General features: G+C 40.7%; 1 protein-coding gene across 4 annotated transcripts; it reads left to right on the plus strand.

Annotated features, from left to right (window-relative positions):
- The first annotated feature begins 265 nt into the window (after positions 1–265).
- On the plus strand, positions 266–24,566 carry HPS5 (HPS5 biogenesis of lysosomal organelles complex 2 subunit 2). 4 transcript variants are annotated; one of them, XM_040067621.2, is made up of 24 exons: positions 425–577; positions 755–1,281; positions 1,556–1,726; positions 2,150–2,260; positions 3,070–3,134; positions 3,733–3,925; positions 5,389–5,522; positions 6,101–6,316; positions 6,625–6,696; positions 6,942–7,030; positions 7,990–8,168; positions 8,388–8,546; positions 9,614–9,773; positions 11,789–11,912; positions 13,648–13,794; positions 14,276–14,350; positions 14,829–15,427; positions 16,560–16,683; positions 16,869–17,024; positions 17,677–17,796; positions 18,092–18,205; positions 18,529–18,635; positions 19,311–19,596; positions 20,034–24,566. In XM_040067621.2, exons 3-24 carry the CDS (start codon positions 1,619–1,621, stop codon positions 20,092–20,094), a joined length of 3,399 nt encoding a protein of 1,132 aa, XP_039923555.1. In that variant the 5' UTR covers positions 425–577; positions 755–1,281; positions 1,556–1,618; the 3' UTR covers positions 20,095–24,566. The 4 variants fall into 4 exon arrangements, with proteins under 4 accessions (XP_039923552.1, XP_039923558.1, XP_039923557.1 ...); XM_040067618.2 differs by lacking the exons at positions 425–577; positions 755–1,281 and adding an exon at positions 266–381; XM_040067624.2 differs by lacking the exons at positions 425–577; positions 755–1,281 and adding an exon at positions 325–402.
- Positions 24,567–24,931: the final 365 nt, after the last annotated feature.

Below are 24,931 nucleotides of genomic sequence, written 5' to 3' on the forward strand. Positions count from 1 at the left end.
GAGGGGGCAGTTACACGGCAGTAAAACGGTACCGCCACCGCCCCCCCGCCCCGATCCCCGCCGCGCCCGGCCCGTCCCCCGCCGTCACCCGTCCGTGCGGGCCCCGCTCGTTCCTCGGCATCGGCCCCGGCGGCCCGTCCTGCTCCGCTCCCGGGTCAGCGGCACCGCCTGGCTGCGGGGGAGGGGCCTCCCCTCGGCCCCGGCCCGCGCGCCGGGAGGGAGGCGGTGCCGCGCGCGTCACGTGGCCGGCGGGTGGGCGGGCGCGCGTGACGCCGCTTCCTTCTCCTCTTCCTTCTTCCGCGCGGGCGGCGCGTGATGCGGCGAGAAGCGGGCGCGTGCTCCCGCCCCACCCTCCTGCGGATCACGTGACCGCGTTGTTTGGTAGGCGGCACCGGGAGCGCGGTGAGGGAGCGGCAGCGGGAGGGAGAGGGGGCGAGCGGTGTTTTCCGGCCGTGCAGCTTCCCCGGGCTGGCGGCTGTGCCCCGTCGGGGCTTGGCCCTCGTCCGTGCCTTGCCGGGATTTCTGAAGGGCGTTGGGAGGGTTCTTGTGCCCTTTGTGATCCTTCGCCTTACTCCGGGTGCGGGAAAGTCCCGCGTTGTTGCGGGTGCAGCCGCAGCCGGCAGCTCAGGGTCACAAAGGCGGGATGTGGCAGAGAGCAGGGTAGAAGTGGCCATTAAGGTTTTTAAGACGCTTTGAGAATTTTAAAGAAATAATTTAGTTTCGTTGGCTAAGTGCACCCCTTCCCTTTTCCTAGTAACTGGTGAGAGTGAGCGTTCGCTTTTCTTTGGAGGAAATGTAGATTTCCCCTGTGACGGCTTTTCTTGGAGGGAGTTCCTTAATTTACGGGACCGCATACTAAAGGTTACTTAGAAATTCCAGGACTTGACTGTGCAGTGTAACAGGTTTGGGATTTTGTTAAGCAATGTACAGGTTTAAACTTTAAACTCAACAAGAAATTATTTAAAACTATGTGCTGCTTAGGAAAAATACAAGGCTGCGATTTCAGTGGTTAATTAATTCTTGGTTTTCACTCTTGAATGTGTTAGAAGACAAACTGTGGAGAGGATAGCTTATAATTGTATCAAAAAAGCACAAATACAGCTAATTCTAAATTTGGTATAACTTGAGAATAATTCTCATTAAATTTAGTTTTGGGGCAGAATATAGTGTAGTTATAAAATGCCAATGCTAAATGTTTTCCTTGAGAAAGTTAATTTCAAATCAATGGTGCATACTGTGGGGAAGAGTGCATTTTTCCATAAAACAAGGTGTTTTCTGTAGGTATGTGTTAACTTGTTTTGCAGGTAGGTGTAAATATAACTACAGTTTAAATATTTCCACGTGGGTTATCTGATCAGTTAAGTTTTCAGAGATAAACCTGAACAAAAACTTCTCATAAATGAAGCAGGGGTCTTATTTTTCAGCTGTTGGGCCTCTTTTTGGCACACTGAAACCTGGTGATTTTTGAGTAGGAAAACACTTGTTGTTTCTTTCAGCACAGAATACCAGCTGTAATACTAAAAAGTGAACTAATCAAGAACTTTATTTTTGGCAGGTCCAGCTGAAAGCTGAAGCCATAACACCACCCATGAGTGAGCAGCACTAGTTGCGTGCATCCATGGCCTCTGTGCCAGTAATTCCAGATTCTTACAACCATGTCTTGGCAGAGCTGGAGTGTTTGGATCCATTGCTTTCTGCGCTCAGGCTGGATTCCAGTCATCTCAAGGTGAGTTTGTGGTGTATGGCTTTTTAACTGGTGGTTTGTTTGTTTGTTTGTTTTAATTCGAATAATGATCCCATTTGGCTAATTATTTGATTAAGCTGTAGGAGTAATCAGATTCTTTTTGGGGTGTGTGCATACTGTCTTAGTTGGGGAAGTACTTTGGGAAGAAAGAGTGAAGATAATGGATCCTGTTACTCTGTGTGTGTTTCCTTAATGCAGCTGTGGGTACTTAACACAGCCTGACTCAGCTTACACTATTTGCTCCAATTGCAAAAGTGCTGTTTAATAATCTTCACTGCCAGTGGTTCAGGAGTGGTACAGCTGATAAAAAAACTAAGCCTTTAAAAAACCCACTTTAATTATGCAAGAAAAAGATTATGTGATCAAAACTTAACAGATTATACATTACGATTTTTATTCCTTCAGTGCACGTGTATAGATGTGTCAAAGAGATGGCTGGCTCTAGGCAGCTCAGGAGGAGGGCTGAACCTTATCCAGAAGGATGGTTGGAAGCAAAGACTCTTTCTCACTCACAAGGTAATTTTAATGAAATTTTAAATGAAAATTTCCAAAAATGGGGCTGGAACAGAAACATTATTTCAAGTTAATGTATTTTAAGAGTCAGTAGGCAACTTCATCTTACTGAATTGTCCAAGGAAGTTTTGGACTGCTGTGTTTAAAATAGGTTGTGGTTCTGGAGGGTACCCCCAGAGTGTGTGGTATATTAGATTTCATGAAGTGTGAAAAAAATTTCTTCAGAGTGTCAGACCTTTGTTTTTCAAATTCTTACTTTTTAACAGCAGCAACAAAGTCACCTGAATATTTGAGGATCAGAAGAAAATTTTGAGTATGCAACCAGAGCAACTCACAAGCAGAAAACTCCCAGTGTTTGAATGACCAAACTGTGGCACACCTGAATAAGTGCAGAAAAGATAGGCTGACCTGCCTTATGAAACAGGGATTGTTATTTGTACAGCCAGGTGCTATTTCCTAGGAGCCACTGCTGCTTCCAGTATAGTATGAATGCAGCAAATTTTTTAAGGCTGGGAGTACCTCACTTAATTCTGTCAAAACAACTTCTAAAGGTGCAAAGACAGAGTGATTTTCTTGCTTTCCAAATCAGGGAATGCACTGCAGTCCTTGCTCTTGATGTTGTTGTGTTGTCAGCTGCATCTTGGAGTAAACTCAGCGTTTGCAAACAAACAGTGAAAACCAACCACATCACAGCAGAATGCTAGCATCTGTTGACATGAATCTGGTTTATATCTTAAAGATGAAAGCTGCACAGTGGTAGAGGCAGAACAGGAACAGCTTTCACCTGTTTTTACTCCTGTGCTTGCTTTCAGGAAGGTGCTGTTTCCCGGGTGGCCTGTTGTTTGTATGATGAAGACTATGTTGCTGTTGCCACCAGGTGAGTGATCTACTCGCAAACCTGAGGTTAATATTTTTAAGAAGCTTCAAGTTTCAGACTTGGACATCTGCTGCGAATTTACAGAATTAACTTAACCAGGTTAACTGGTGAAGGCCACTACGGGATGTTCTCCACACAGACAACTTGCTTAACTTTTTTTTCTGGAATAGTCATTCTAGATTAAGTATTATTTCTGTAACAGAACATCTTTGGCAGAACTCATACATGTGAAATTAGGATGATAAATGTCTTTCTGAGACCTTTCAGCATGAAAAGCATTTTCATTAACATGATAGAGTGAGATTGATGGTTAATTCCACTATTAAAATCCATTTAAATGTTTTTCCACATCCTTACTGGCAAGTGTAATAGATGTAAGAGTAGCCTTACAATGCTGCTTATACGCTGTAGTGCAAAGAGGGACACTGATTCTTCTCGAGAATTAGGTGTGACACTTCTTGAAAGTGTGCAGCCTAAAACAGAACCAGCTCTGAGGCATACCACTTAGCTTGGGTTTCCTCTTTCTTTGGGCTTTATTAACCAATAAGACATCAGAAGACTTATTTTCAACCTGTATTCTCTTTTTAATGTGTTGTAGCCAAGGCCTCGTAGTAGTCTGGGAGCTGAATCAGGAACGTCGTGGGAAGCCAGAACGTATTTACATTTCCTCTGAGCATAAGGGCAGAAAAGTCACAGCTCTGTGCTGGGATACAGCTGCCCTTCGAGTTTTTGTAGGAGATCATGTGGGAAAAGTATCAGCCAACAAGATTAACACATCGAAACAAGGAAAGGTAAAATGCTGCATACTTTGAGTTTAATTCACAGGGGGTGGTGTGTGGAATCTCTTTTATTTTAGCAAAGTGGAACAGAGCAGGACTGACTTGCCAGCTGATGAAGTTCTGGTAGCTTTAACTGTTGGGATGAAGAACCAGTTTCTGGAGACAACCATAGAAATCCTGACCCATGAACTCCCCCAATCCTTATTCTGTGTATTTTAGTTAATGCAACTTGAAAATGCTTTCAAATGTTCTGAATTAAAAACTGGTCAATATCCTGCTTTTTGGTATTTGCAAGTGTCAAAATTAAGGGTCTTGGTGTTTCTGAGCCTATTGGATTCCTTAGACTCCAGCTACAGGTTCTGCTGTTTGTTTTAGTCCTCAATTCAGCTGTTGGTCAGAGAAAGAGCAGTCCCAGACTGATTTTACTTTGCTTTGTCTGGATGCTTTTATTCTTAAACATCTGGTTTAGATAAAATAAACAGTAGGTGATTATCAAGCCTACATCCTTAGTATTTTGTGCAAAGGATACCCCTGTCAGTGATAGCCTGATTCTAGCCCTTGAGTGTTCTTTAGCTTTTACTACTACTGGGTCCTTTCTAGTAAGTAAAAAGGAGCAGAGCCTGGAAATAGTTGTTTCCTCCAGGTCCTTTCTAGCCTTCATGGAAGATTGACTTAAGAGCAACATTATTACATTTGAAGAAGTGGGGGGGAAGTCAACTGTGGGAAGAGGGAGAGGAGAAAAGGGCAAGGCCCATGAATCTGTGTCTGTTCAAGCCTATTAAAGGAGCAGGACTGTTGGATTTCTCGAATAATGCACTTTGTCATATTCCTAAGAAAGGAAAAACAACTCTAAGCTGGAAAAAATCATGACTGTCTGATAGCAAATTCAAATGCAGTTCCCAGTAGTTTTTTTAATCCATAAGTCTGTCTGAGGCTGTTCATCCTCCCATGCAAACTGAGATGCTGGTACGATAAATGGTATGTGAATAATTTGTGGCAGAGTAACAGAGAAAAGGTGAGATTGTGAACAACCTAATTCCAAAAGCAGTTGTTTTTTGTATCAATTAATCCCTCTGGTATGTTTCCATAAAGCTGCCAGCTCAACATACCTGTGGGGAGAATTGGAAAAAAGCACAAACTCAGAATAGCAGGAATAAAACACTCAATGTTGCAGGAAAAAAAAAAAACAACATTTATAAAGAAATATCAGGATGCTACAGGGATATGACATCTTTTTTTCTTAGATCTTCAATAGTGGTTTTGGGAAAAGGAGGATTTAGACTCCTGTGCTTCTGAGCATTGAAGTTTTGCTTTGTAAAGACAGAAGAAAGGAACTGCTCTGTCTTATGCTGTGTATTCGCAGCACACATGAGTCTTTTCTGGATCTTGCAATTTTAATATAATGAAGCAGTCTTTACTTCAAACTGAAGACCAGTATCTTTTCTTTTTTTTTTTTTTTTTTTTTTTAACTGTAGGCTACTGCTACTTTTGTGATGTTTCCTGTCCAGATTATAACCACTGTAGATTCTCGGGTAGTTCAGCTTGATTATTTGGATGGAAGGCTGCTCATATCTTCGCTTACCCGCACTTATTTATGTGATACTGAGAGGCAAGTTCAATTTTATTTCTGAAATGCTGGGCTTCAGAGTCTCATACAGTTTCTGAAATTACTTCAATGTCTCTTTACCTAGCCCATTCTCCCTCAGTTTGTTTCTGAAGATGTTGGGAGGGATAGTGTCAAAAGTTCTACTACAATCAAGTTAAACAACATCTGCTGTTCTCCCCTCATCTACCATGCCAGTCATTTTGTTGTAAGGGGCTGTTAACATGATTGTGTTTCCATAAATCCATGCTGACTATTCATAATCACTGTCTTATTTTTCATGTGATTGGAAATGATTTCTGGGAATGTTCACATCTTCCTGTCACTAGGTTGAACAACTGGTTCTGCTGAAAAAACCCCTTTGATCTGAGCATTCATTTCAACTAATGAATATTTCTGCACCCTGTCTTGTATAAACTTTGGGCAGGCTTTGTAATATTCACTACAAATTTTTTTTTCCTAAGCACCAAAACAAATTCAGCAGCTGGGAGTGAGTATTTTTTATTATTCAAGAAAAACATAAAACTAATTAGGGCTTTTATTATTGCTGCCTTACTTACACAAGTGTGTTTTTTCCTCTCTAGAGAGAAGTTCTGGAAGATTGGTAATAAAGAGAGAGATGGAGAATTTGGAGCATGTTTCTTCCCTGTTGGAAAAAACAGTGGGAATCAGCAGCCATTAATATACTGTGCTCGACCTGGCTCGAGGATGTGGGAGGTGAACTTTGATGGGGAAGTGCAAAGCACACATCATTTCAAGCAGCTGCTCTCGTCACCACCTCTTCCTGTTGTTACTCTCAGGTAGAAACATGAGTGTTACCAGTGATAAACTTGTTTGGGACATCCTTAAGGCTGAAAAGACTAAATAAATTCCTTCAGTCAAATGCTAATCATAGTTGTCATCTTAACACAGTCTCCTCTAAGAGGTGTAGCCAGTGTTTATCAAAAGTGCCGAAACCTGGATTCTGTAGCTGTGTCTGTGTGAGCGCAATGAATACTTCTGTCACAAGACCATATTTGTTTAAGCCAGCCATGTATTTACAGGATTAAGAATTTTAGAAAGTAATGTTATCATAGTTATGCTTGTATTTGATAATTTTATTTTGCAGGCAGGATCCTCATTATACTGGTTCCAGCTGCTCTCCACAGTCTTTATCTTTCCCCAAGCTGCTGTATTTGACGTGAGTATTTGACACCATAGCTTCCTGTTGATAGAGTAGGCTTAAAAGATTATATATTCTCCTGATTTATATTACCAACTTTAGGTTTTTGTGTAAGAATTTCCCAAGGATCACGCTAAACCTGACTCATATCTTAGTTGCTATACTTAAGCCAATGTTGTTCCTGCATATTTTACAATATTTTTTAATTTTACCTATTTTACCACAATTGACTGTTGCTCCGTTAACATTTTCTTTGATTGCAGTGAGCACTGTGTGGTGACCTGGACAGAAAGAGGCATTTATATTTTTCTTCCCCAAAGTGTTCAAGTCTTACTCTGGAGTGAAGTTAAAGGTAGACTAAAGTTTCTTAAACTTTGCTTTGCAACATTGTCTGTTACACTGGTCATTCCTGAAGTCCTTGCCTAACATAGAAGCTTTTCAAGCTCAATTTCTGCAGCTGGATTGCAGAATATTTTTAAAAAACTTGTTATCTCTCCAGTAGATCCTTGAGTATTAATCATCTCTCTGCCTCCTCCAGGCAACCCCTACTTCCATAGATCTGAAAACATGCTGCTTGAGAAACAAAACATGATGCAGAGTGACTCATAAAATACAGTAGTTAAAATGCAGGTGATTAACCTGCAGTATCCTTTCCTCTTTACTCAGGCTCATTGTCAAGTCTTCTGTGAAGGATAGTCTGGCTGCTGAAAATTTAAAACCTGGGGTTTTTACCTAAAACCTGTCTAAATTGCATACAGGGAATGTATATATTTGGCAAATGAGTGAGCCCTGATAAACAATTGTGTGTATGGTTATAAGCAGAGTCCTACAATAGTTATTGTCAGTCAGACTTTTCCCCTTCTCCCCATTTTGGTGTTTAGTTTGCAGTACTTTTGTTATGGAGTGTTTGCATACAGCATAAGTATTCCATTTGAAAACTTCCAGAAGGCCAAAGTTGTTTTTCTACCAGTGAATATTTTCCTTCTGTTTCAAAGCTAACAATCATATATTTATCATCTTTATCAGGCTTAAATTTTTCAACTCAGAGCAAAAGGAAACTTCTTGGTAATTTAGTGTGTTTTTTGAATGTCTTCGGGAAATGCAACTCTGGAAGGTTTTGACACACTGTGTGTTTTATGGTGATTAGGTGCTAGGTCAGCACTCCTCAGTGTTTGGTTTCCCCATGCCCCTTGTGCTTTGCATTCATTTGCAGTCAGGTGGGAGTATGCTTTCACCTTCTTTCAGGGATAGAAAGGAATGTTGGTTAATGACTTCAGTCCTTCAGGTATTGCTCTGTGTGTGGTTTTGCAGATATTCAGGATATTGCAGTTCACAAGAGTGAGTTGTTCTGTCTGCATAGAAATGGGAAAGTTGTGCACCTCTCCCTTCTGCTGGTCGATCGGTGCGTAGAGCGTCTGATGAGAAGAGGATTCTGGACCCTCGCAGCCAGGGTCTCTTGTCTCTTCCAAAATTCAATTGTTTCTTGCAGAGTAAGTAAATACCTCTTTGTAAATGTGCAATACAACTTCACTGTCTTTCCTGTCCCCCCTTCCATTAAGTTTCATGGTTATTGAGATTAATTTTTTTGGAGATTTTAAAGTCATCTAAGCATTATACTTTAAGGATGAAAATCGTCCTGCATATGTGGTACCTTTTTTTCACACATGCATTAGAATAATAATGGTTCTGTTTGCACTGGATGCTTTTAGGCAAGAAAAAATTTGCCTCTAGACAAGCTGGAGCACTTGAAGTCTCAGCTGGATGCTTCAACCCAGCAAGATATCACTGTGCAACTGGAAGAACTGATTTCAAAGTTGGAACCTCTAGATTCTGCATGCAGCAGTAGAAGGAGCAGTATTTCATCTCATGTATGTGTATTGGTAGTGCCCAAAATGTTACCTACAGGTTTTATCTTTATGGCTTAAAGTCACCTCACTGCTCACTTGGAAGATGAGGCTTTCATTTCTACTGTCTACTACAGCTCATAATTCTACATTCTAAAGCTAGGTGGAGTGAAGAAGTATGAAACAGCACTACGTGCATTCTGTAAGCTCTCAGACCTCTGCCTCTTTCCCATATTATTTTAGGGCTAATGGCTGAGAGATGAGATATGGACATCTTAGATGAAGATGGCTTTTTCCAAAGCTCTGTTTAACATTTTAACATGCTTCAGTAAAGATAGTCTTGGTTATAACTCTAGTTTTATGTGGTGAAAATGAATGTCTGAGTGCTCAGAACTATCTTTGCCCTATTTAAAAAATTGCCATGCTCTAAGAAGCTTAAGAAGAAAGCTCTAAAAAAAATCAGAGCATATTTCTAATAAATATACGGCTGCTTTTCAAAAAAGGGTAAATATTTCCTAGTTAATACAGTATCAGCTCCTGCTTTCACTTCAATAGTGAAAAAAAGGAAAGTTTAAAAAGCAAAGAAATGTAAATACCATCTTGATGTGGTAGACAAGTTTTTCTTCGTTAGTCATGTAGACTGACCATGAGCAAAAATGTGTGTTGGTCCTGAAACAAAATAGTTTTGGAGGGTCTGTAATTGTGCTAGCTGGGCATGGCTGGCCAGCAGAAGGAATACAGATTCTTGGGTATGCAGCTAAGTGGCAAAGTGACAGTCTTGGCTGCAGGACTAAAGCTAATGTGGGTTTTGCCTTCACTGGGTGCACCAGTTGTTCCACAGGCTGCTTTCCTAAAAGCAATTGCAGCATACACATCTTTTAAAGTCACTAAACTGCACACTTGCTGGCATCTGTGTCCTTCTGCATTCTGGATCTGATAAAAGTACTGTTAAATAGGAGTTTTCCAGGCAGTGAATTGTCAAATGCTCTGAAAGTTATTTGTGTGGGTACAGTTGGTTAAGTTAAGTTGCAGAGAGTTGAATGAGGAAGTACAACTAACAGGATGTCTGACTGCCCTCTGTGCTCTGACAGGAAAGCTTCAGTGTCTTAGACTCTGGAATCTACCGCATTATCAGTCGAAGGGGCAGTCAGTCAGATGAAGACTTGTGTTCCGTCCACAGTCAAACATTCTCAGAAGATGAGAGACTTAAAGAATTTTCTGTACACCATGAAGATGAGCAACTAGAACTTGGTAATGTTTCTTAATGAATGTGTGTGTTTCTACAAGAATTCTGTTTGGTTGGCTCTATGCTCCTACTTTCCACTATCAAATTATTCACTATTAATATATGTAATTTGATCAATTGAAACAATCACCTCACTTTCCAGTCAAAATCCTTCCTGAAACATTGGGTTGAAAAGCTGGCTCCACAGAAATTCAGGCTGAGAAGAGAGCAGAACCCAGAGAAACAAAAACAAAAGGTCCAGAGGGCTTTACCAAGCATGGGCTTCACTCCGACTTACCCCTCTCCAAGTGTAATTCAACATCAATGCTAAGATTCCTTCAGCTGTCTGTGCCAGTGTTAATTGTACTTCAAACAAGATTTGTTTGCTGCCAATATCCTTCTGTCATATTTGCTTCAAAAAAGATTATCTTAATCTGGGTTCTGCTTTATATTTCTTTGGGGAAAGCAGAAGGATTCTGTTAAGAGTTCTTAACCTTCTTGCAGGGTTTCCCTTGTAAAGGGAATAATCTCTTACACACATAAACATTAGTGTAGGGGTGCTAGAATTGTTAATAACTAACATTTAGCCCCTCCAGGGAGCTTTTTTTATTTCCTGACAAATGTCTGTCACTGGACTAAAGCTAGAGTGAGACTGTAATGGGTTTTTGTTCACTGCTCTGGCTGGGATTGGGAGGGGATGTAGAAACGTGAGATGATGAGGAGCTGGCTTAGTTCTAGGTATGGTATTGGCTTTCCAGTAAAAAACCTGCTTTTTAGCTTTTGTGAGGAGTAGATGTCTGTTGAGGATGGAGAGAATTTGGATGCTTTAGAGAAAACCACAGTGGAGAGGGAGAGTGCAGAAATAAGTATTTACTCACCTGCTTGTCAGTAGAGTTGTCCTGCTGACTAAGCTACGTGCTGGTGGTAACACTTATCTTTGCATATGCCTCTTTACCTACATCACCATAAAAACAAGTGAGGAAACTCTGAAGTGCATTATCTCCAACATTAAAAGTCAAAATTCAGGTGATCTAATTTTTAAATGTCAGAAGAAAGGTTCTGTGTGTTCTCTCACAAGCGATGACAAATTTGCTGATTATTTCCAAGTAGTTCTAGGTGATTCTTGAAGCACGAGTACTTGATTTGGTATTTTGAAGAAGTGAGTTTAGTGTTTCCCTGCTCACAATGACATAAGATGAAATGAGTTTTTAGGTTTCTAGTCTGCATAATGAATAAAAGTGGCCTTATTTACAGCCAATTGTAAAGTCAGTTGTGACCTTTAGGCACTGTCAAGAGGGATTCTGGTGGTAGATTTTCTCTAATAGAGCAGCATCTTTTCCTCTCAACACTGTGGTTACTGCTGACTGTTACAAAATGCAGTGTCATCCTGGCTTAAAATGATCCCTTTTTTCTTGTTGACGTCACTTAAAGATACAGTGTGTGTTTGTACCAGGAAATGATTAAGCAAAACATGTTGTGGATACTGTTAGGGATATATGAGAGAAAACAAATCAGTCAGTGATTCTGTATTTCCTGTGATTCTTATCAAAAGTGAGAGAGCTGTGGGCTCACTTAGATTTTTAAGTCCTTTCAAATAAGAGGGTGATTTATACCCTAGTCATGACTTGTGTGTCTCTCTGTTCACATGTGATTTAGATTTCAGAAATCATGCTATGTGAATTGATGTATGCCACAATACTTAATTTTCTTACATGTATGAATAACTCAGTGGATTAAATCAAGGTTTTGTCCCCTAAATGGACTGTAAGTCTGCCTTTAGAAGATAGTTTTCACACAGTTGTTGATCATTATTTGCCTTGCTACAGAGCCAAAGGATTATGAATAAAGTAGATGTACTAGGTTCTAAGTCAGTAGTAAAACAGTCCTTGAAACCTGGCTCCACACGTTCTTGAGTATTCAAAAGGAAAATGTGGTGAGCAGGTTATCCATTAATGAATTAATGACTTGCAGTTCATTTCACTGTTCCATTTTTTTGCCAGGCCACTATTTCATGACTTTTTATTTCAATTCCATTTGTCAGAGAACATATCTCATGCATCTGTGGTGGTTGAGGCTGACCGGAATGAGACATTTCTCCCATTCAGTATTCCTTTGTCATTCCGTTCCCCATCTCCTCTCGTCTCTCTCCAAGCTGTCAAAGAAAGGTAAAACATGCAGCAGGTTCATTCATCCATTACATCTTGCCCTCTTCTATGCCGTGGATTTGTAGCATTGTGTGGTTTACTTCATGCTCTGTTCTGCAAACATGTAACACCTGAACTGGAACACCAGAGGTGCAGTCAGGTTTGCCCAGCAGTTTAAATCTTCATCTTGGCTCTAGTGAAGATACAAAGAGCTGCCGGTAACTTCAGTGGAGCCTAGACTTCAACCCCAGTTTTAAACAGTTAGTAACTGTTAAATGTCTAGAAATGTTTACTGTTACCTTGTAAACTCTGGTTGTGGTTTCTATTCAAAGGAAAACTTACTGGATATTGTTTTGGGATTTTGCCTTTCTGGATCTTAGGGGGAAGGCTTCTTATGTTTCTTGGGTACAAACATTAAAATATTCAAAGCATATAGATATTGCTAAAGCACGCTTGCAAAGTGGTCTGTCCTATCCCCACATGAACTTCTCAGTGAATCTAATTAATTTCCCAAACACTTATGGAATAATGGTAACCTATACCTGCTGCAATTAGATCTGTGTTCATTTTATGTATAAATCACATTGGTATTTTAATTTTTTTTTTTAATGGGGGATGAAGGGGTAGGTGTACAAATACAAAGGAGATGGTGTTAAATACATAACTTAATTTTTTTTATGAAAGTGCCCTATGTTAATTGCTTAGCTAGAATGTCTCTGGCCTGGCAATGGTCTGAAAAATTGTAAGTCTTCCCTTGATCACTTCAATATGTAAATGGTGTCCTGCAACCAAAAACTACAAAAGAATTGTAGCTGCTGTCAGCAGTGTGAGGATCTCAGAATAAACATCAGAAGTACATGCAATGTTTTGAGTCTTTCTAAACCATAAGCAGCCTTGAGGACTTTACTAGTAATAAGTGTTTCTGGTAATAATGAAAGCTAGATTTTCAAGTATTCACTGCATGCAATTAATAGTTAAATAAAATACTATCATATTTACACTTAATTTTTAAAAGTTTAGCTTTAATCTTTCTATATGTTCAAATCCAATTTGAATCCTTTCTGCCTTCTGCAGCAAGCTTCAACTTTTGCTATGCCTTGTTATAGTAAAAGATGCTGGGTTGGGTTTTTGGTGGTTTTTTTTTTTTTTTCACTCTAGAGCAGAAAGCAGGAAGCTTATTTTTCTGTTCAAATCTTGTTGAGATAGTTCCCTTTGTGGCAGTGGTAGAAATAATTGAGCTCTGGTATGTTCATTGAACTTTCTCTTCAGTAAAATATCTGAAGGAATAGGGACTGCTGAGTGAAAAGGACATTGTTGGTGAGGTTTGTAATCTGAAGAATTAATTTGAAGTATTGTAAATTGGTTTCTTACCATCAAGAGTGACATAATTTCCTAAAGATGCTTTATGCTTAAAAGCTTTACAGTGCAGTGTAGTCAGTCTGCATTTATTTGCATACAAGTTACAAATAACATGTCAAGATCTATGGCTAATTGTTGGTATGTGATCCTGTTTCTCCAGCAGGAGTGTTAAATACTTCAGGTTTCTATTCTGTGATGAAAACATGATCATGACTGGAGAATGAATTTTGATCAGGTTCTTAGTAAGTTTTGTTCCTGTTGGTCACCACTGCTCTCTCCTTTTCTTGAAAGTTCTTCAGGTTATAAAGTCTCTGAAATGATGGTCTGAATGAAACAAGTGCTTGGTTTGTTTGCTTCTGAACTTCTGATTTTAAATGTTTGAACTTGTGATTCCTAGTGTTTCTAGCTTTGTACGCAAAACCACAGAAAAGATTGGCACGCTTCATATAAGTCCTGACTCTAGAGGGAAGCATGAAGCAAAGGAGGATGAGCAGCTGCCAGAACTAACTCTTAATCCAGTAGCATCTCCCCAGGAAGAAAACGAGTAAGTGCAAAATCACATTTTCTTAGCAGTTGTATTTGCTGGATAACAACCTAAGGAAAAAACTTTCAAGCAGAATGAGGAATTTGGCATTAGGTTTTTCTAGCTGCCTTCATTCCTATGGTGGGTTTCAGTGGTTCTCCCAACTCCTTTCTTAGAGCTGATGAGGCAATGAACACAGAGCTAAGTAATTTCATATTCCAGTGCTAACTTTCCATTTTGAACTAACTTTCATACAGTGGCGTGGTATTGTTTTTTGTTCAGTACCTGCAGAAAGCCTACTGTAGCTGGAGTAGAAGCAATTATAGAAAGCCACAAAAATAGTAGTATCTGTTGCTCTTCATGCCAAATTCATCCGTAAGTTCGTACAAGTGAAAGCTTTGTATTTAATAAAGGAAATAGTGTTGAAATTTTTCAGGAAATCCTCACTGTAATAATTTAAGTTAATACTTCAGGTAAGACTGAAGTAAATGTGCTTTTCTAGGTCAGAATCCCAGAACAGCCAGCTTCCTGAGGAGGACCATCTGAGAGATCTCAAGGCTGCAACAGCAGAAACTATGTAAGCAGAGAAACTTTTTACTGGATAGATATTGGCAGAAGGAATGGGCTTTGGCAGAAGGAATGATTGTTTTTAATTTTTTTTTTCATTCATTATACATGCATGTAAAAGTGATGCTCTAAATGTCTATTAATGTAACCTGAAAGGATCTCATTTGGTGAATGATTTGATTCCTCTTTTTATAACCAAGTAAAACTTACTAAAAACCCTTCTAGCAGCATTATCCCTTTGTCTTAAGTCCAAGCATAGTTTAAAAAATCAAAATCACAAATAAAAATTGATTCTGAAAAAATGGGAGCTCAGAATATGCTGAGATCAAGTGCAGACAGTGCCTAAATTGTGTTTGCACTCAAAATCACAAAAAACCCAACAACTGACTCCAGGTAAAGTGTAGGAGTATAGTTACACAAAGCATATTTGAAACTTCACTTGTGGAATCTTCTAATTGTTAAACTTAGCAAACTTCTTTTATCTGCAGAGCCAAGCTCCAGGATACCCTGGTTTTGTTAGAACCTCAGTGTATGAGAAGGGTCTTACAGAAATGGCTTGTCTATCTAGAAGAAAAATTTAGCAAGGAGCATTCTGCTTTGTCTGTTAAGAAAAGCGGGGCTGTGTGTGCTGAAGAACAGAGAGCAGTCCTGGAGGAAAACCTGCAAGTAGCTCCAGCTGACAGAAACCCTGTAGACAAGGCACAGAGTGGTGTGTTGGAAGACAGCATTAAAAAAGAAAATACTGACGAAACCTGTGTGAGCAGAAGTGCAAATGGTACGGATGTGACAGAGCCTCTGGGCTGCGACTTCCGGGTGTCTGTTCCGTGTACCATTGAACCTGATGTTCTGAAAGATCTTGTGGAGTTGACAACTCTGTGCTTTGAGCTGCGTGTCTTTTCCTGTGGGAGCGGTGAGGCTGAGGAGAGCTCTGAGAGAAGTCTGCCATCAGCAGCTTCAGGGACCCTGGCTTGTAGGTTTTTGAGAAGCTACTTCTTCCTTTTGGATTTGAAGAGAGTAAAGCAGAGTATTATAACCACGTGTGCCACCTGCCCTAATGTATGGGAAACGTACATTGCAGGATTGAAAGGTAAATAATGAATTCCTTCTTAAACTGAAAATAAGATTGGGAGGAAAAAAAAGAAAAAACCTTGAAGACTCTCATAATTGTGGCCACAGATTTTCCTTTTGGCAGGGGGAGGATGCTTGGTGTGTGGGAGCTTTTGTTCTGGTTGTGGGTTGTTTGGTTGATTGTTTTTCCCCCAGATACTTCCCTTAGGAAGAATTTAGCTCAGCTCATTAGAATACAGTGCTAATAATCTCAGCATTGTGGGTTCAAGTCCTGTATGGACCATTCACTTAAGAGCTGGACTTGATCACTGTTGCGGGTCCTGTTCAACTCAGAATAACCTTTTCTTAAAAAAAAGAACTTCTGGCCCCTTGGAGAGATACTGTTCTCCCACTTTGCAACTTTGAGCCTCTTAGTTTGCATGGACCTTGTTGATTGAACACAGTAGTGATCCCAGCCTATTTACAAACATATGAGCTTCTAAGAGCAAAAGCATCATAATTAGAATCACAAGTCTGTAGAAACAAGGCAGGAGAGAGAGGAGGGGCTTCAGCATTTGCAATGGAAGATTCAGCTTGTAAAGGAATGTGGTTAATATGAAACAAAACAGAATGGAGTAGGTGGTTCCATGCAGACAAATGGCTTGTGATCACTTCACACTTTGCTGTTCCACAGAAATACTTTCTGATCTTTTTGATGCCTCTTTAGTTTTATTGAACCAAATCTTCATGATGATATTGGAAAACTTTTCTGTTCTCTGCACCCAGCTTCTGCCTTATGTATTTCTTTTAAAAGTGAATTAAAGCCTTAGCATTGATTCCTCTCCAGCAGAGGGCAGTTAAACAACAGAGTCTTGCTTTGAGGGTTGGTGTTTGTGTTTCTGGGAATCTCTTCACTGTTTGGATTCTGAAAGCCCTAGAAAAGTAGTGTATGCATTCCCAGTTTGTCCTTAGTTGGACTGCACTTGTGCCTGGAGATTAATACCTGCATTTTCATCAGGATAGAGGTGGGTATTGAACTTCCCATGAAAGCAGTGATAGCTGTTGTTCAGCAGAAGGATGAAAAGAGGAGCAGGAAAAAAAGGAAAAAAAATATTTTGCTAAGGAAAACGAAATTGCCCAAATCTTGTAACTTGTGCACTGATTTATTTTAGAACTAACTTGTCACAGTCCAGTGGCTTTAGCAATGGAAAGTGAAGATATGTTGAAAATACTGAAGCTGCTGCATGACCTGGGGCCGTGGGATGACAGCTCACTGTTGTTGGCTCATGCTCAAAGGTTTGTACCCAAATCTTTTTCTTAGCTTCCTGGCAGGAATTGCTTCACTTACCATGTCATGAAGATTTCTGGAATCTCTTAGAGAGATCACTTTCAGTACTATCTTGAACTTGCAGGAGATCTTGAAAAATTTATTTTTTCAGTACTTTCATACTGAAAGTAGTTTTTATTCTCTCTTTCTCCAGGCTTTATGAAAAATTTGGGGAAACAGCTCTTCGGCCCTTGATCAAGTTCCACCCCTCTGTTTTGCCTTCTGATATTAAACAGCTTTGCAGGAATGATCCAGCTCACTTTCTAGCATATTTAGATAGTCTGGTGAAATCAAAGCCAGAGGATAAAAGGTGAAGGGAATGTAGGATCCTTTTCATCTGCCTGCTTTCTTCATCATGTAACTGTGTGGAGTGGTGGTTGGGGTTTTGTTTTGTTTTGTTTTTTGGTTGTTCGATTTTTGTTTTGTTTTTTTTAATTTGGATTTTGGGGACTTCTTTTGTGTTTCTGTATCGGTCTGCTTGGTGTTCTTAAGCATTAGGTTCCGAGTAATTCTGCCAGTTGTATCTGGCCTTAGACTGGAGTTTTTGTTCGGTTAGTATCTAGTTTTAAAAGGGATTTCCTAAATAATACTTTTAATGGAATTTACTTTTTTTGTTCCTATGTCTGCTGTTCAGTGTACTAGGGTTAGATGGCATTTTAAAAAAACCCAAGGGAAAAAACCCAAACAAACCAAACAAATAAAACACCACCAAAACCCCTCAAACAAGCAACAACAAAACTAAATAAACCCTGAACCAAATCTGGGGGAACTCAACCTGCAAAGTTGATTTTCTGTGGTTGCCTCAGTTTCTAGACATGTCATTTTAGGCTTTTCCACATTTAATTTTACATCTCCCCCCACTTTTTTTGTTAATTTGTTCACACACAATCTCTACTTCTCCATATCTGGTATATTTAGAACTGGTAGGATTGGGTTTTTTTAGTGTCTGCTTTGTTTTCCAGGCCATTTCTCCTTAGATCTTTTCTGCAGCCGGAATCTGTACAGTTGGATTGGTTGTGCTTGGCAGTTTCTCATGATGCTCCACAAAGGGCAAACACTATTGATGAGGACGGAAATCCCAGGTAAAAGTGGGTTTCACCCAAGGTCCTGAGTGCAGCAGAAAGATATAACAGGTCTGGTTTTGGGTTAGATTTTGTGTGAGAGTTTGGATCGCTGACTCCTTGGAGCATTTTGCGGAGTTCAGCAGAAACAACCAAAGGATTGAAAAACTTGAATTTGCAATGCCTTACAGAATGACTGTTCTAATGAGACTGTACCTAGTGTTTCATTCATTTTTCCTCCTCTTTTTTCATAAATCTCCCGTAATGTTCTGAAGAAAATCAATAATGCCTTAAAACTGAATTTCTCATCTTCTAGGCCACGATCACATTTGTTTACTTGGGGCTACAGCCAGCTCATTCTGCTCTTGATTAAGCTCCCAGCTGATTTTGTTACGAAAGAGAAGATGGCTGACATATGTAAATCACATGGGTAAGAAGAAAACTTAGTAATTCTTGATACTTGATTGGTCATTTACATTTGTATCTTCTCAGGGTCAGAATACCTACTAATCTGCTTCTTGTTTGGACAGGGGTTTTTTTTAAAGACCTTTCCTTTTTTGAGGGTGAATATTGAATGTCTGATTTAATGTTCCAAGTGGGAACATTATTCCTCATGTCCCTACTCTGTTTATGACATTCATTAAATTTAGTTGCTTTTTGTCTTTACTGAAACTGAAATGAGTGTGGGATTGTTCTAGACTTTGGTTTGAACTGAGTATTTGATTCCTGGAAATATTTACTCTCTTATTCAAGATTTTGGCCTGGATATCTTTTTCTCTGTCTGGAACTGGATAGAAGAGCAGAAGCCTTTACTAATATTGTTCATTTGGATGATCTGAGCCTGTTGAATGGAGAAGATGGTCAGTGATTCTTAAGCTGTGTAAACATACTTCTGTAATGTTGGAATTGCCCTTATATAGTGGTTTGCCTAAAGCTGAGTTCAACTTTCATTTTTTGAAGTGTTTTTCTAGCTCTTTGTGTAGTACAGCATATTTGAAACACATAAGTGGGTGTTATACTCTTGTGTCTTCATGCTGTGCTTTGTGAAATCAGTTGTGCTAGAAAATGCTTAAAAGTTAAAGAATCTTGATTTGTTTATCAGGTTGGAGTAAAAGCTAACCTTGGTGTTGTAGACAGAGGAATAAGAAGCCTTCCTGCACAGCACAAAACTCGCCCACTTCATGTGCACACACCCAAAGTTAGGGTGAGCAAAGCATTGTACCACAAGGCAGAACTTCAAAGAAAATTGACTCCAGCCCTAAGAGGGTCAAAATTTTGTCTCTTGACTTAATCCAAAGCCTTGAATACTGAACTATTGTGAAGCTATATGTGTTCACCACTAAATCTTTACACCGAGTCAGTCAGGGCAGTACATTTCTGTGCACAATTTGCTTGTTGATAATGCTTGGTTTCCTAAAATCTTCAGAGTAAAACAGAATAGCTAGCTTCCCTTTTAAGTACAGATACAGTGTAAATAGTAGTCTTAGAATAATCCTTGTTTTACAAATAATGTAACAAACTCATTTTACATCTAGGCTCCATTCCAGAGACCATAGAAGAATGGAAATTTGTTCTTCATCTTGCACGGAATCACAGCCCAGCTTTCCACCACCACAGCCCACAGAATAGGAATGCTGTCAGCAATGGAGGCTCAAACTTCCCGGACTGCATCACTGTGGAAAGTGTTGCTCTGTTGCTGGCCAAGGCCATTGGCCCAAATCGTGCCTTGCCTCTATTGCAGGAGTGTGGCTTGGCACTAGAATTGTCTGAGAGATTTACTGGTGTCTGTGAGATACTGAGAATTGCTGAGAGAAGGCAGAGGTAAGAGATATGTTGGCAGAAACTCCACACTATCCTCAGTGCTTTAAACTTCCTTTTCTGTTAACGAGAAGATAAAGTGCTTCACATTTTTATCTTTAGTTTTAGACTCATCTGAAAGCTTTCCTGTTATTTAAGAACTGTGTGTTTTGCAATATAGGCATTTTAAAATTGAAAATGAGGAAACAGGAAATGATGCATTAAAGGTGTATGTGAAGGAGATTCTCTGAAAGAGAACTGTCCTGTGGAGACCTGTACAGACTCTGATCTCTCCCATTCCTTCCAGAGGTGGTGTAAATAGTGATGTCATTATGTTACTTCTGAAATGCAATCATGTTTTTTGCAAACTTCCTTATAAAAAGCAAACCAAAACTCTGTTCTTTATACTGTTAGCTTTTTTACTGTTTGACCTTTTTTCTCCCCCTTTGCTTTCATTGCAGAGCGCTGATTCAGTCCATGTTGGAAAGGTGTGACCGGTTTTTGTGGTCTCAGCAAGTATAGAAAACAACTTGGGGAGAACTCTGAGAACATTTTATACTGTAATGACTGTATATTCAAATGCCTCCTAAACTTCACAGGCCCTTAAAAATAACAAACTCCTGTCTAGAAGTTCAGTTATACTGAGCCAGCCTCCATCTGGCAGGTATCTGACCTGGAAGCAGTGACAATTCTTCCTTATTCCTTTGGAGATGACTTCTGAACTGTAGAACATTGATGAAAACAAGTCAGTATTTATCTTGAAATTAAGCTCACAGATTTCCAAGGTGAAAATTGCTGCATTTATTTTCTGAGTCTATAACTTAAGTGTTTAGAGATATGAACCCCTAAGTACTAAATTATGGTGTATAAATTTTTGTTTCTTTGTTTGCAAACTTGAGAAAGCATTCCTGAGAAGTATCTAAGCCTATACTTGTTTAACTTTCCTGTAAGTGACATTTACCTTTACTGCTGCTGTAGAAGTGTCTGTTATGGTACGTGTTGGTTTTTTTCCCCTTCTTAAATTATAGGGACAGGCCTTGTCTATTTGAAATACATTAACCAAGCCAAGTCTTAAAGTGGGAGGGAAATATTTTTAGGTCATGGATTTATGGTTAAAAATGCTGATTAACAGACAAATGTATTAAATGAACTTGCTGTTAAACTACAAGCACAATATTTCTAAATTGCCCATACCTCTTTGTGCACTGTGACTACAGACATCAGTTGTGATACTCCAACAAACCTTAGGCCAGTGGAATTAGAATCAGTCATTTAAGTGGCAAAAGATCCTGAAGATCCAATCCTCCAACCAGTAGCCTAGCACTGCCAAATCCACCACACAACCATGTCCCAAAGTGCCACATCTACTTGGCTTTTAAATGCCTCCAGTGATGGTGGCTCCTCCACCCCTTCCCTGGACAGCCTGTTCCAGTACTGGACAATGCTTTTGGTGAAGAAATTTTTCCTGATATCCAATCAAAATGTCTCTTGGAGCAACTTGAGGCCATTTCTTCTTGTCCTATCCCTTGTTACTTGGGAACAAGAAACCCACCCTCACCTGGCTACAGCCTCCTTTCCAGGGAGTTGTTGAGAGCAAGGAAGTCCTATCTGAGCCTCCTTTTCTCCAGGTTGAATACCCCCAGCTCCCTCAGCTGCACCTCACAGGATTTGTGCTCCAGACCCTTTACCAGCTCCCATTTCCCTTCTCTGGACTTGCTCCAGCCCCTCAATGTCTTTCTTGCAGTGAGGGGCCCAAAACTGGACACAGCACTCGTGGTGTGGCCTCACCAGTACAGGTGGACAATCCCTGCTCTGGTCCTGCTGGCTGCACTATTGCTGATCCAGGCCAGGATCTCACTGTCCCTCTTGGCTACCTGGGCACTGCTGGCTCATGTCCAGCTGCTGTCACCAGCACCCCCAAGTTGTTTTCTGCCGAGCAGGTTCCCGGCCCTCTGCCCCAGCCTGCAGTACTGTCTGGGGTTGTTGTGACCCAAGGACAGGCCCCGGCCCTTGGCCTGCCTGACCCTCAGACAATCAGCCTCAGCCTATCAATCCAGCCTGTCCAGATCCCTTTGCAGAGCCTTCCTGCCCTCAAGCAGATCAACACTGCCACCCAGCCTGGTGTGTCTGCAAACTGACTGAGGGGTACCCTCGATCCCCTCATCCAGAACACTGATAAAGGGATTAAACAGGACTGGGCCCTGCACCGAGCCCTGGGGAACAAACAGCACTTGGAGCTGGTCACGAGCTGGATTTAACTCCATTTCCCACCACTCTGGGTTTGATCATCCAGCCATTTTTTTGCTTGGTGAACAGTCCACATGTCTAAGCCATGAGCAGCCTGTTTCTTCAGGAGAGCATTGTGGGAAACAGTGTCAAAGGTTTTTCTTGAAGTCCAGGTCAACTTTGTAATTCTACAGTTCTGACATTTTGGGAAGTGAGAGGACTTATTTTAATATTTTTGAAAGCTGAAGGTTTATGTAAGTATTTTTAGATGGATGCTGTCAAGGAAGAAGTATTTTTTTAGGTATCTGGTTGAATATGAAGACTCATAAAATCACTTGGATTTTATATCTCATTTACAGAACTGTGCTTTGTACTAGCATTCTTTCTGCATTTAATACATCTTTGAACAAATTTCTTTTTAGGCTTCTAGTTTTGACCCTTTTCACTGACTCACATTTTAAGCAGAGGGCTTACAGCACCTGGTCAATATTTGATTTTCACAAATATAATTTAAATAAAATTTAATGCATTAATTTGAACTAAATTTAATTAAAATTAGTAATTTTATTGTAAAATTATGTGAAATACTGCTTTATAAGGAATCTTTTTATGTAGTTTTGCAGCACTTGGAGTGCTAAAATAATAACTAAAATAATGCTTTTCATCAAGACAGGACTGAGTACAACGTTTGGCCATTTGAGAGATGTGTTGTAGCACATTAATTGGGTTTATTGTATATTGTGTTCCATTTTTATATTGGGGTTTGTAATGTTTTCTATTGTATCCCCTTGGAAACTCCCTTGGAAACTGTATCACATGGTTTGTCCATGCTCAGCAGTGCCCATCCCCCACAGTGGAATGTAACCCAACTCTGTTCCACTCCCACATTATCCCTGATTGGGTAGTGGCTTGTCCCTGCCTCTGGGCCTGTCCCCCCTGGGAAAAAGCCCCAGGACGACCGGGCTTGCTCTCTCTGGCACCAGCGTGGACGGGGAAAGAACTCCAGCTGGTAGGAGCAGGACTCCGGAATAAAGCCTTGATAATCCCCCGGTGCAGGAGCAGGCTCTTTCCTTTTGCCATCGGCAGTCATCTGGGTCTCACTGAAGAAATACAACAGAGATGTAGTCTGCAGACTGTTTCATCTTGTCTGCAATAAAAACTTTGGTGAGGAGGGTTGGTTACTTTCCTAGAGGAAGGGAAGTTCCAAAGAGACAATGAGTGTTAGGCTTTCATCCAGAGTGTTGCTTGTGGAAAAGCCAACACAAAACTATTTCTAAAAAAGAAAACTTTAAACCCCAGAAGTTTTAGATTCTGCCATTGGAAATAGAAGGATTTGTGCCATCACGAATACCCCATGCATCTTTGTTTGGAAGACAGGTATCTGCTAGTGAGGGGCAGACCCTCTCTAGGAATAGGGAATTCAATCCCTTCCTTCTAAGTTATTATAATTTAGAAGATTAATGAGGCTTTTCAGTCAGAGCTATGGGGAAAGGAATAACAGTTCTTTACTAGTAAGTATAACAAGGCAAACACACAACTACAGCATTAATAATAAACAGAACTAGGAACCTCGAGGGGCTCTTTGTTTCACAAAGCCTGGGGCAGTCTGATCTCTTGGGACCTCGAGAGCACCAAGCTGGAATGGTGGAGAACTCCTGGGCTGGTGGCTGGAGTGGTGGGTGTCTCCAGCAGGCAAAGGGGGAATGTCCTGGCAGGCAGGGGAGTGTCCCAGCAAAGTGAGCAGTACTGAAGAAGCCGTGACAGCTGGACAGGGCTGGCCCAGCTCCAGCAGGGTGGGCGAAGGAGTTCAGAATTCCTAGGCACCCAAGCAGATGATGGTAATCCCCCAGGACTGGACGTTGTGTTGACCGTGGACTTCTCCCGCAGCAAACTGCCACCTGACTGTCCTCTCTGATGCCAAGAGCAAGGAAGAACCCTCAGCTCCCCCAGCCCTGTCCTTTTTTCCTCCCCTAAACATCATGCGACCTTCTCCCTCCCGGCCACGTCTTGTGTGGGTCAAGCACCATCTAAGCACCAGCACTTTATTTCCTAGTAACTCATGGGGAAAAACTCTTTAAGACAAAAAGGAACAAACCTAACCCCCAACATTATCCACCCTGAATTTTTTCCCATACCAACACCTTATATTGAATTTAAACCTTTAAATTATATACATATACACATGTGGGTATGGATACAGACACAGTCACAGTGTTCACCGTAAAACTAGGTCCCCTTGATGTATGCATTGGATTAAAGCTTCTGGGGCTTGGATTGTGCCATTGGAAATAGATGGATCTGTGCCATCAGGAATACCCCATGCTCTCACACTAAGACTTGGAACGGGAGCCAGGCACCTACCAGATGATGTTGGTGCCTTTTCTATTCCCTGCCAGCTGAGCTGCTGCTGCCTCAGTTACCTACCTCGGGTTCATGCAGTGTGTGGTGTAGCTGAGTGCTCCCCCTGCCTTCCTCAGAGGAATTCCTGGATTTCTGAAAATGTGCCTGGCTTACCTCCGTATGGTTCCACTTCATTTGCTTGGTGTATTTTGTGTACACTTCAGTCTCTTTCTTACTTCTGTGGGGGTTTTGTACACTTGGTTAACTTTGACTGAGAGTTGGGGCTTTTTATGGTATTTTTATAGTAAATCATAATTCCAGTTCGAGATTTAAAAAAAACCCAAACAAACAACAACAACAAAAAAGTGTCAGAAGGGTCATACAGGTAACATAATGGGAAGTGTGTGTTCAGATTTTGCACCTAAAGTGAGCTTGTGATTATCATTTCAATTAACCTGGCTGGCAATAAAGAGTGAGAGTTTACTTTCTGAGGAAGAGTTGGAAAATGAATATTTCCTATTCTGGATGAGTTTGTTTTCATCTTATACGGGTATGGTGAAGAGACTGTGACATGAGAGGCTCTCCTGTTCAGAAATTACTGAAACAGCAACTGCTTCAGTTGCACAGAGCAAGGCTCCTGTCAGCCAGCTGAGCACACACCACTGACAGCTCAGCCAGCCTCATGGGGAAGGTGAGCTGCAGTTCAGCTTTGGTTTTTGTGGGTGCCTGGCGGTGGGAGGGACCCTTGAAAAGCAGAGATGAGTAAAGGGGGCTTAGTCTGCAGCAGTTTTAA

This window comes from Hirundo rustica, chromosome 6 (genome assembly GCF_015227805.2).
Source record: "Hirundo rustica isolate bHirRus1 chromosome 6, bHirRus1.pri.v3, whole genome shotgun sequence".
Taxonomy (NCBI): domain Eukaryota; kingdom Metazoa; phylum Chordata; class Aves; order Passeriformes; family Hirundinidae; genus Hirundo; species Hirundo rustica.

Excerpts from the sequence above, each read along its gene's own strand:
- HPS5 (XM_040067618.2), top strand. The coding sequence starts at position 1,619 with ATGGCCTCTGTGCCAGTAATTCCAGATTCTTACAACCATGTCTTGGCA. Across the intron at positions 11,913-13,647 it reads CTCCAAGCTGTCAAAGAAAG|TGTTTCTAGCTTTGTACGCA; the intron begins GTAAAACATGCA and ends TGTGATTCCTAG. Across the intron at positions 18,636-19,310 it reads CCTGTTGAATGGAGAAGATG|GCTCCATTCCAGAGACCATA; the intron begins GTCAGTGATTCT and ends TTTTACATCTAG.